This window comes from Plecotus auritus, assembly GCF_963455305.1.
Source record: "Plecotus auritus genome assembly, chromosome: 4".
Taxonomy (NCBI): domain Eukaryota; kingdom Metazoa; phylum Chordata; class Mammalia; order Chiroptera; family Vespertilionidae; genus Plecotus; species Plecotus auritus.
Genome location: NC_137775.1, coordinates 172202159 through 172214756, shown reverse-complemented (window position 1 = coordinate 172214756; position 12598 = coordinate 172202159). Strand labels below are relative to the sequence as shown.

The 12598-nt window shown below is 39.1% G+C and overlaps 1 protein-coding gene across 4 annotated transcripts in view; it reads left to right on the top strand.

Annotated features, from left to right (window-relative positions):
• The window catches only part of DGKB (diacylglycerol kinase beta), a 554780-nt gene extending 542465 nt beyond the window's left edge, over positions 1 to 12315 (top strand). For all 4 annotated transcript variants that reach the window (XM_080663708.1, XM_080663707.1, XM_080663710.1 and 1 more), the window contains one exon: positions 10657 to 12315. In XM_080663708.1, the coding sequence (XP_080519834.1) occupies positions 10657 to 10764 (108 nt within the window). In that variant the 3' untranslated portion in view covers positions 10765 to 12315. The remainder of the gene's footprint in view (positions 1 to 10656) is intronic.
• Positions 12316 to 12598: the final 283 nt, after the last annotated feature.

The window sequence follows — 12598 nt, the reverse complement described above, 5'->3', positions numbered from 1 at the left end:
TAAAGGTGCTGACATTTAGCCCTACAGTGCTAAATGGAAACAAAGCAAAAACAGACATGCCCTCTGAACTCGGTGAAGTTATACATTCCCTAGAGTCACACAAATATAAAATTCCAGTAATGATACAGGTTCTGTGAACATAATGCTCATGATACTGAGACACTGTGGCACTGTGATAATATGGTGCAGTGGTACCATGAAAGGGTATAATACAGGAATTTGACCACCTCAAAGGAGGTCTAAGAAGACTTTCAAAGGAACCTCAAAATAGACCTAAGACCCCAAGGGAGGGAAGACTGTCCTATGCAAAGGGAAGGAGCATGGTGTGAGCAAGGCTCTGAAAGCTGATGTGATGGATACGGACCAGAAGGACAGGAGGTGTGGGGGAAGGCAGGTGACTCAGTGGGAATCAGAGCTGAAGGGCCTGGAAGCTCGTGGGAAGGGTTTTTAGCTTTGGTTTAAGAGGCAGATGGAACTAAAGAGAGTTTAAGCAGGAGGGAGGGTGATGTGATCAGGTTTGCATGATGATAAGATCATTCCTGGTGGGGTATGGATTTAACCATTTAGGAGACTTCTTTTTTTTTCTTTTAGAACCCATCACTTTTGCCATTTAATATATTTTTAAAATGTATTTCCACTGAATGATCACTTTAATGAATAAATATAATGTACAGTCAATGATTTGATGTGAAGTAGATTAAATTTCCCTAGCTGGCAAGAATGATCTTAAATTCAAATGAGTTGAAGGTCTATGATTTTTATCAATTTGTTCAGGCTTTAGAGTAGTAGTAGTAGAAAGACAAAACACACACACACACACACACACACACACAAGAGATACGGAAAATATTTGAGGGATAAAATTGCTAGATTGTTTATGGGAGGTAAGGAGGAGGTGCCAAGGATGATCCAGATTTCTAACTTGAACAATTGAATAAGTGATGGAACAATTCTTTGGAAGAGGAGAATCTGGATAATATGTAGGTTGTTTTTTTCTCCATTCTAATTTAACTAAATTATGATCCCTGATCAATGTCCTAGGCATATTGTGACGAAAGTCAATCATTACTACACCATGTGATGGCAGTTTTTTATGGATAGCATGTAAAATGTTTACTGGATTACCATTAAATAGTTTAACATTGATAGAATATCTTTAAGATCAGTGATATGATGTTCCAAATAGCCGAGGGTATAGCTGAGTCTAGCAATTGGCTCATTAAGGAACTTGCTTTTCATAATATGTCAGTATGTGCTTATTGGTCCCCATTGCTTTTAAAAACCCATTCTTTCTGTGAGTTCGTAAATGTCCCATATGGGTCTATTTTCTACTCTTTTATTTGGGTAGAAGTGGAACCAGGCATGTGGCTGGAATGCTACCAGGTGCTTCTGGCCTCCTCAGAGAGAAGGCAGATGGCCATAATAAGCCATCTCCCAATGTCACCCAAGGAATCCTGAAAGCCTGGTTGTCTCAGCTAGGAGAGGGGTGAGCAAAATGTGCTCTCCACTGGACTAAACATAATTCCACTAAAAATAGTAGGTAACATGCATAGTCTCATTTGGTACTTGCAGTAGTCCTATAAAGTAGGTGCCTTTTTATCTTCCTTTAGGAAATAGAGACTGAGGCTCAAAAATGTGAGCTACTTTGTCCAATTGCCAAGCTGGCATTCAAACCCTTGCCTCAACTCTCAAGTTCATGATCTTAACCCCATAAAGCAAACTTTTTGTCTTGTTTTTTTAGAAAGGCCCTAGGAAAAGAAAAACAATGACTGGGTTAAAGTTATGGGTTAAATTTCTCTGCAGAGACATGGGCATTATAAAAAGGTAGTTTTAAAAAAAATGTTAGCCTTGCCTGGCAACCAACTTACAACCATAAAATATTTTGGAAGGGAGAAACAAATTTTTATCTTTAAAAAGATTTCAAATCCAGGTATGAATACTAGTATTTCCCCTGCAATGTGGCCAAATAGCCCTTCGCTTTTAGGGAAAAGTTTCTCTTTTCTCATTACGACTCATATTTAAAATTCCTGTGAATTTCATCAGCAAGTAAACCTCCCAAACCCATATTTTAAAGATTTATCGTAAATTCTTCTCAATGATTTCTCTGGATTTGATGTTAGATCAAAGTCTGTAACATTAAACTTGGAAATGACTATCATTTCAGAAAATAATGGCTGGAATCATAAAGAAGCTGGCACAGAAATTTTAGAAAATTGTTATGTTTCATTGCTTTGCTTTTTGGCAGTTATGGAGTTGAAAAATTTAGTATGCTCTTTATTCCCACTGTCATATGGCTCAGCTACACGCATGAATTCAAAATGGTTTCCATTATTGGAAGGAGATAATCTTATTCCAGAATCAAGCTAGGTAACTGTTAATGTTCCAGATAATTGCTAAATTATCTCTCCCACAGATATTTTATGGCATTTATTTTGCTCTGAAAACCCCATTCATTTTTAAGGTAGCTGAATAAATCCAGTGATAATGAACTCTTAAAGAGATGAAGCAGGGGAAAAAATATTGGCTAGATACAGGGAGAATATTTAAAAAGAAAAAATGCTACCTGCTGAGGTGCTTTCTAAGAACTATAATATTATTAAGCCCACCTTGATGTAAAGCAATAAAGAGATTATGCATTTAAGCCAAATTTGATCAGTTGATGCATTTGTTATCAAAACTGGGAAAGCTAGTATATATTCCAATTCAGAATTTTCACCGAATGAATTCTGAATGGTGGCACTCAGCATAGCAAATGAAATTACTTGCACTTTCATCCATTTTTTAGCTACTGACCCATTAGGTTGTAATTTTAAATTAAAATGTATTGCTTCCACCACATGGCTAATAATTTTAGATGTAATTTTCAGTATTTGACTGTAATTACATCAGGGATCAGCACGTTATGTCCTTTGGGCCAAAACTGAACAGCTGCCTGTTTGTATATAACCAAAGAGTTAAGTTGTTGGTTTTTTGTTAGTTTTTTGGGTTTTTGTTGTTGTTTTTTTACATTTTAAGTGTTTGAAAAAATCAAAATAAGAATGTTAAAATTCAAATTGTAGATGCCATCCACAGTTGAACTAGAGCACAGCCACAGCCAGTCATTTATAGATAGTCTACGGATACTACGTGCCACAGGGGCCAAGTGGAGTAGTTATAGGGACACTATAGCCCGAAAGCCCTAATAGTTACCATTTAGCCCTTTACAGAAAATGCTTGGCAACCTCTGAATTGCATGAGCAGCCACTTAACCATCCTGTAGTACCTGGCTCTCAGATGTAATGATTCCTATATTTAGAAATGGTGTAAAAAATTCAGTAACTTAATCACTTTTATGCAAAACATTGTGGCAAACTGAGGCACGTATAGCCTGTACATATGCAATCGGATGGTTTCAGCCTCATTAATAGCCACACTGAGGACTGATTTGCAAAGTTTAAATGCTGGTGCTTCCTTCTGGCCTTTCTCCCACCTCTCTGGCTCCTGGTACTTAGATTCCTTCATAGGACATCATTCCCCTGCTCCCCCCTAAAATGTCAGTGTTTCCTCAATTTCATAGTCTAACCTCTGAGAGTTGGATTTGCCACACTGTCCGGTAATCTCTTCTCAGTGGATATCATTATAAGCTCATCACACACCTAAATCTACCTCAAGACTTGTTCTCCCTCCTGAACGAACACCAGACCTAGGCTGAACGGCTCCTTCACCAACACTGAGTCAGTCACTCCCAACACTGCGTTCACCAACTTCCTGGCTCCTACCCCTGCCAAAAATGCATCTCTTTCTAGTAAGATTATCAACACACACACATCACAAATAAAGCTGAAAGCATGAAAATCATACTAGAACTGTTTCCTTTTCCGATATTCCACACAGCCCATCAACTAGTACCATGTCCTGTAAATCAGGCCTCCCTGGAACTCTCCACTCTGCCTCCACCTTAGTGAAGTCCTCTGCAGGCTTTTCTGGTTTTATTAACCTTCCTCCTGCCCTCCTGCCTCTGGCATGGCACCCAGCCCTAATCTATGCTTCCAGAGTGATGTCGCTAAACATCCGGTTTAATTCTGCCCTGTCCTTCCACCAGGATCTAAATGTCATGCTTTGTGCTCCCATTGCACCCTGAGAAAATCTCTGTAGCTTACTGTAGTGTTCATTGCACGTTATTGTCATTGGCCCAAACTGTCTCCCAAAGTGGCTGTGTGCATCATTCGGCATTTCTAAACCAGCGGTGTATGGGACTGTTGCTCTACAGCCTCCCCAGCCGTTGGTGGTGTCAGTGTGGCCCTGTGGTCTTTGAAGCTCTTTCTTAGCCCACTCATTTGTTTTGCTGGAGAACACCCTCAGACGTGTTTTAAAGGGCATAGCATATATAAACTCTCTAGATCCTTTTCTGACTGAAAATGTCTTCATTGTACCCTTGCATCTAATCAATACACTGACTAAGTATAGAAGTCTGGGATAAAATTAACTTTGCCTCTGGGGTTTGAAGGTGTTTCTCCATATTCTTTTAGCTCTAATGTTTTTGAGAAGCCTGGTGCCATGCTGATTTTTATTTTTTTCTATAAATGACCTGTTTTTCCTTTCCGAGGGCATCTAGAATCTTCTTTGTATCCCTGTGCTTTGAAATTTCACAATAATGTGTGATTTGAGCTGGGCCAGACAGAAGTTTGATTGGCAGAAAAGAGGGGGACTGTTCTACAGGGCAATAACTGGCACAGAGGTAACAGGGAGCGCTTGGGAGATCTGGGTCAGCTATCAAGGCCTTTTCTGGAACTTACCAACTTGTGCTGTGTAATGGCAGGTTAAAGAACCTGTGTACGTTTTGTCTTATATTGAAAATTAAGGATGTTGACACCTACCTCCCAGAGTTGTTGAGAGAATAAAATTAGATGAAATAAACATTTAAAAATGGGAAAATTATTATTTTGGAAGCAGGGAGAACCCCCTGAAGAGAGAATAGCTCCGCCCTCTATTTTAATCTTATCAGAATGCTTTGCTAGGCCCTTACGGGGGTAGCGGTGGTCTCTAAGGACTAGACATTGAGCTGGGTGTTCTGATAACCTGAGGGAGAGACACACTACCCTTAACAATAAAGGGAGGTGGGAATATTCAATGCTGGGAAACAGGGAGCTAAGAAAGAAAATACCAGTGATTAACCAGGGAACTTCTATGCATATATGCATAGCCCGTGGACACAGACAGTAGTGTGGTGAAGCCTTGGGAGGGGTGGGTGCAAGGTAGAGGGGGTCAATGAGGAAAAAAACACCAAAACAAAGGGGACATCTGTTAATACTTTCAGCAATAAAGATGCATTTTTTAAAAAGAAAAAGAAAATCAGTTGAGCCAAACCTGCCTGGAGTATGAATCAGGGAAGGCCCACCTCTCTTCCCTTGATTTTATTTGAGCTAAAGAAGGTCTTTGGAGACCACCTAAATGACTAATGGGAATAGACACTGTCTGGTGCCAGACATAAATCTTCTCTTCAATCTATTTCATGAAATAACTAGAGGCCCGGTGCATGAAAATTCATGCACTGGAGGGGGGTCCCTCAGCCCAGCCTGCCCCCTCTCACAGTCCGGGAGCCCTCAGGGGTGGGAGGCGACCCAGCGATCAGAGGAAGGCGACACCCCATCACACCTCTGCTGCTGCACTGCCGGCATTGCAAGCCTCGGCCGGCCCTGGTTATTTGAGCCTCAGGTGGCCCAGGACTGCTGGGCAGCCGTCATCCGAGGCTTGCCTGTGCCTCGGGCCGGCCCTGGGGGGCTGGGGGGCTGAGGGGACTGGGGGACTACAGAGGCAGGCATGCAGAGTGGCCAGACCTGCCTGGGGGCGGGTCCAGCCATGCTGTGCGCCTGCCACCCCAGCAGGGCTAAGGTGACTGGGCGCAGCCATCTTGTGGCTGTGGGCGCCACCATCTTTGAGGGTATGGCAGTCAATTAGCATATTCCCTCCTTATTGGCTGTGGGTGCTTCCATCTTTGTGAGGGTATGACAATCAATTAGCATATTCCCTCTTTATATGCTACTTCAATTCTACATTCTAATAATAATACATTTATGGGAGTAGACTTTTGCTGAGAGCCACTCAAAGAAATGGCTGAAACAGGTAGCATCTAGATAACATGTGTAAAACACTTACTAGTAGCATAATGGTCAGCCCACAGTAAGAGCCAAAGCTTGTTACTTTTTATTCACATTACTAGAGGCCCGGTGCATGAAAATTTGTGCACTCGGGGGCATCCCTCAGCCCGACCTACACCCTCTCACAATCCGGGACCCCTCGGGTAGGGTCCCTAGGCTGGCCTGAGATCAGGGCCTATTGGGTCTTTCCTTCCCTGGGCTGCAGGCAGCTGGCCCCACCCCCACCACTGCCACTGCTTGCCATCTGTGCAGCACTGCCTCCCCTCCCCTGCCACTAGTGGCCTCCCTCTTTCTTTGCTGGGGGGCGGGGCCAGCCATGTAAGGGGCCATCTGCCTACCTGATTGCCCCTAACTGCTTGCCTACCTACCTGATCACCCCTAACCGCTGGTCTGCCTACCTGATCTCTCCTAACCATTTGCCTGCCTACCTGATCACCCCTAACCACTGATCTACCTACCTGATCACCCCTAACCACTTTGCCTGCCTGCCTGATTGCCCCTAACTGCTTGCTTGGGGGTGGGGCCAGCCCAGCAAGGGGCCGTCTGCCTATCAGATCTCCCCTAACCACTTGCCTGCCTACCTGATCACCCCTAACCACTGATCTACCTACCTGATCACCTCTAACTGCTGGTCTGCCTACCTGATCACCTCTAACTGCTGGTCTGCCTACCTGATCACCCATAACCCCTCTGCCTGCCTGCCTGATTGCCCCTAACCTCTTGCTTGGGGGCGGGGCCAGCACTGACTTCCAGTTGGTCAGCCTCTGGTTGTTACTGGTCATTACAACCCAAGGTTTTTATATATATTAGGATTATTATTATTAACTTTATAATTATAAGGTGGAACTATCAAAGTATGCAACCCTGACAATGTAATAGAAACAGGAAAACTGCCTTGATCTGGTTTATACATGTGCATCTTTATTTCATATTGACTAATTATAAAACTAAAACTGAAATCAAATGTTTGCATGTTTACAGTTTTTGATATGCTCATCTTAATTAGACATAAGAAGATGGAATTAGAAAGAGTTGTGGGACCGAAGTGACTCTCTTCTGCCACTGTTGCTTTCCAAGGAAGTGGGTGACATGTAGAAATGGAGGGTTTTTTTAATATGTGGACACCATTCTACTACTGACAATATTTGCCTTGAATTTCTTCAGCCAGGTTTTTCTACCTTCATGCAGCCATTCAGCTTCTAGGAGCCCCATCACGTTTGCTTATGCTTGCCTGCAGTTCTCTCTCGTTTATAATCTCAGATTCTCTTCCAAACTCAGTAATCAAAATCAAGTTGCAAAATGCCTTGCTCATAGCTGGCGCCCAATAAATAGCTGATGTATTGAGGAACAACTAAGAAGTAACTACCTGAATCTTAAAAGAAGGAAGTGCTCAAAGGTAGCCTGAAGATCGGTTCAAGTCTTCAGATTGCTGAAACAGTACATTCTGAAGTCTTTGGAATCTGCCCCTTTCTCATTGCTTTTCTAGTAGATAGCATGTTCTCAAAAAAACAAAACAAAACACAACCAGAGTATGGAATATATACAAAACAGGCATCTGAGTCATTCTTCCAGCCTGCTGAGGCCCCCTTAACCAGGTTTACCCCCAACCTGAAGCTATCTTTGCTTAAGTCCCTACAGTTTTCCAAAGCCTACACCTGGGGCTTCTGCGATTGCCACAGCAACAGGTCACCTGGACTGGAATGATTCTCATCCTTAATGGAGTGGCTTTTGCTTCTGCCCAAATAGAAAAGATATGTAATTTTACAATGAAATAGCATATGCAAAGATCCCGGATACATAATAGAGATTTCATGGATGCTAGTTTCCTCCTTATTATCTCCCCCAACTAAGAGGAAAGCAACCAATTGTTTCTCATTTCCATAAACAACAGACATAAAAGGTGGAAATTTAATTTTTACAGACATACAAAGAAACAGTTGTGCACTTTGACCATAGGATTGATGCAACAACAAAGAGGACGGGTTATAGATAATTTTAAAAATAGGACTGGCGCTCTCCTGCTTGGAAACTGAAGACTAGAACTCCCTATTCATCAGTAACATGGACTAAGTGTCCCATTGTGTTAAGAGCACTGAATGAGACACTGTGCTATTTTTGAAGGCAGAACACCATGTGATTCCTTAAAAAAAAAAAAAAAAAAAAAAAAAAAAAGGATTGCCGATGTAAAGACAGCCATAATCAAACAAAATTCAAATACCTAGAAACCAAACAAAACCTCGCACACAATAATTTGTGGTATTTTGGCTATGCTTTGACTACGATGGTATATTTCTTCCTTTGATAATAATGATCTTGTTTCCAGCATGTCCTAATACCATTGTACCCTCCAAAGATTTAGGACAGCAACTGTGAATCAGAAGGTATACCTTCTTACTTTAACTGCTAATGTTCTATTGGAAGCGAAGGTTATTATAGAAGTAATATGTGACAACTTCTTCCCAAGGAACTTATCTAAAAAATGATATTTTTGTGCAAAAGGATTCATGTTCAAGTTCAACATTAAGAAATTGTGCCTTTCTGCTTAGCCTCCTATTTTAGCATTTATATCATTATTGCTGTGCTTGTTAAATTTCTCTTTCCTATTTGACTGTAACTTCTTGGGTGCAGAGAACGTGTATTGTGTATTTTTTTTAAGTCCCTGAAGTATAGTAGGGGCTCAAACAATTTTGTGAAATGAGTAAATGAATGAATGATGTAGCATCAGATACTGTATAAAGCTAAAATTCAGAGGAGTTTAAAATCAATAGCATGCCCCGCCAATGTCACTCAGTGGTTGGGCATCGACCCATAAACCAAGAGGTCCCTGGTTCAATTCCCAATCAGGGCACATGCCTGGGTTGCGAGCTTGATCCCTAGTAGGGGGTGTGCAGGAGGCAGCCAATTGATGTTTCTGTCTATCGATGTTTCTATCTCTCTCTCCCTCTCCCTTCCTCTCACTCAAAAAAATATAAATAAAAACATATTTTAAATAAAATAAAATCAATAGCATACGGTAATCCAAAGCTGAATTAAGATAAAATCTGATAGAGATCTCTTTGAACCTACATATATAAGTGCACTCTTATATTTTAACTATATGGTTATCAACTTCCCAGTTCATACGATAAAAATGAAGTAAAATTGTATATCCAGATAGTTAGGGGCTGATTTAGCCTGGTGGCCTTTAACAGGTGCAATTTATTTTTACAGTGAAGAGAAGAATGCTGAATCTTCCCAGAATAACCTGATTCCAACAGAGTTAAATAAAGTTGTTCATTTTTCCAGGGTTTTGACATATTTCTGTCTTTGGAGACTGTGAAGTAAATCTCTATTTCCCAAAAGCCCCTGCACTGATTTTAATGATCCTGTCCACGTGACATACTTTTTTTTTTTTAATTTCATCTCTATTAGTGAATGACAAGTGAAGGATATTCATTTTAACTTGAAAATGTCAGGTATGCACTTTAAGGGATATATTTTTGCAGCTTTTAATGAGGTGGTGTTTCTTTTTGAAAGAAATACTCATCTCTGATGTGGGTGCTGTGCAGGTGACAACTGATATTTAATAAGCGATGGTTCTTGTATTAGTCACAGTTCTCTAAAGAAAATGGCTCAGATTGCTTTTGAAAAACTCTTAGCATCACTAGCCCAAAGGCAAGATGTGACCTTTTTATTACATAATGATAATCATTTATTATCTTCCAATGTATCTTAAAGTCACAGACAAAATGCCACTTTGATAATTGCTTTCAATTAGCTTTGAGCATAGCGTATATTCACAAAATGTCTTCTCTAATTTAGACTTGAATTAGAGAAAATTGCAGATATAATCTACTTTAAGCTTGTCTCATTTAAGGTGATTCGTAGTTTTATATCAAAGAAATCAAAACGAGTAGCTTTAGAACAGTCTCTCAACGTGTTTTAAGCTTTTCAATGTTTGACTTTATTCTATTACCAATTAATTAACAAATTAGAAAAGTAGTTCATCATTCCTGACCTTTTATGCATGTTAGCTTGTGACTTTCAGTTCTAATGATTGTTTTGAAATTAAGCCTTGCAGTTCGTGTTGAAAGAGAGAAACAATCTGATTAGTAAGATAAATAAAGCTTGCCTGGATACCAAGTGCATCTTGATGTTTGGCTATAGCTGGGATTCCGAACACTATAATCATGCATCCTTTTCTGCCTTAAATAAATGATACGTAACTAGTGGTTAATAAATTATACTAGATAATCATGTAACCTAAACAAGGAATTTGGGATTATTATTACAAGTGAGGTTAGAAGTAACATGATAATTAAAAGGAAATCTCAGTTAATTTGAATGTTTTGTTTGTACCTTGAGCATTGGAATATGGTTCAAATGCTTAGTTTTATCTCTCTTAAACATATTTTTTTTAAGTAATAGAAACTCAGAAACTACATTTTTATACTTGTGGTGTTTTAGTAATTAGTTTCAGATTCTCAGAGATTGATATGATATCTGGAGATTACTCTCTTTCTTTCTTTTTTTTTCCTAGATAAAAATTACACACAAGAACCAAGCCCCAATGCTGATGGGTCCTCCTCCAAAAACTGGGTTGTTCTGCTCCCTCGTCCAAAGAACAAGAAACCGAAGCAAGGAATAATCCCTGTGTTGTTTCGTTCTTAGAGATCTAATTATCATAATTGGGCCATGGAAAACTTATGCTGGAAATCTTTGAATCCTTTCAAGTCTCCTACTCATGCAAAAATCATGGAATTGGTTTAACGGTTTTTGTTACTGAGTTCATGTAAAACTCATCTATTAGAAAATTTGTCTCAGTTTTTATGGGCATCCTTGCATGAAGAAAGAAGTTTATGTGAAGTGATACTGCATATTTTTGTTGCATGCTTTCCCATAGATTTTTATGTCTACCATCCATTCCTCCCCAAGTTCTATTTCCTAACCTGTGAGAAAAACAAAACAAAACAAAACAAAAAACGTTTAAACATAAAAAAAGGAAATATCATGGAAAATGTGACTCTCAGTGTGATTTTAGTTATCAATAAGCACTGATCAGTAATGCTACACAGATCAAAGTTGCAGATTGCTCTAGTTTTTCCCTTTTAGAATCAGTGTACCAATAGTCTTTGACCTATGACTTGAGGAGAAACTTTTCTTGAAGGATTTTATTAAATAATGGTATATGATATCTTGCTGTTATCTATTTTTTCTTTAACTTCTTAATGCTTCTGAGTGGAATTTAAAATGTCAGGCATAACATTTTCTTGTGCTGAAAAAGAGAAAGTGGTTTTTTATTTTGTTTAGTTTTGTTTTTTATTCCAGAAATAAGTGAAAACATATTACTTGGCAGTAAAGTGTGGTAATATGACAAGCCTTATTCCTTTCTGCATGTGAATCTAGGAGATTATTCATAACCACATCAGTCACCAAATAGGTGTTTTGAACTATGTGCCTAACAAGTTGTGTTTCCCACCAAAGATTCACAGAACGATGCCTGAGAGAAATGTTTTAATAATTAATTGTGGAGAAAATGTATGGTTCTTATGATTAATTTTGTGATGACTAAAACTGTGGAAGAGAGTGAATTACCCATTAATTATAATTAAAATTCTCACCGTTCAGAGACAGTGGGCCATACAACATAATCAAAGCTCAATATTATTAACTTAACAGAAGTTATATACAAAAAGCTGATTTCTTGCTTTTTTTGGTCCTTTGTAAGTATAAGTGTCTGTAATTTTTCATGGATCAGTTAAGTCCACTTGAGAAAGTATATGGTTGTATCGGTTTCTTTCTAATATAAATTGATACCTGTAATAATATTGAGCTCACTGAAGAAAAACATGCATGCAATTAGCCTCCTCACCTACTCCACTCCCATCTCTATGACATTTTAAATGTGTGTTTGGAAATAACGGTCTAGATTATTGTTTAATATACTCATGGCATTGTTGGATTTTCTGAGTGTCTAAGGAAATTCTGGAATAGTACTTTCTTAGTGTTTCATTTAACCTATGATATAAAGTGAAATGCTATTCTGAGCAGTTCTGTGTTGTTCATTCATATTGACCTGCGTCTCATCTTTGCATGTTTTATGTTTTCAAACATGCCATAAGGAAAACAAGTGCTTGAAATGCATGATTTATTAGTTTCTCTCACCACTATGCATTAAAGTACTAATGATTTATCAGTTCTGGTTTTTTTATTGATTCATTCATCTTTGCATAAAAAATAGCATTTAGTGATTCTGTTGAACACAATCCTGCATGGATTTATGGATTTCAAGTAAAATTGCTATAATTTTAGTTCTTTGGTTTGAAAACTCATGTGAATGCTGTTGTATGAAATAGCTAGTCTCAAGCAATGTATTGTAGTGGAAGATTATGTATAAAACATATTATTTTTTGTGTTCCAGGAACATCAGGTAGTAAATATCAATCAACCATAAGTTTAATTGCTTTGAAAATAGAAGCTTT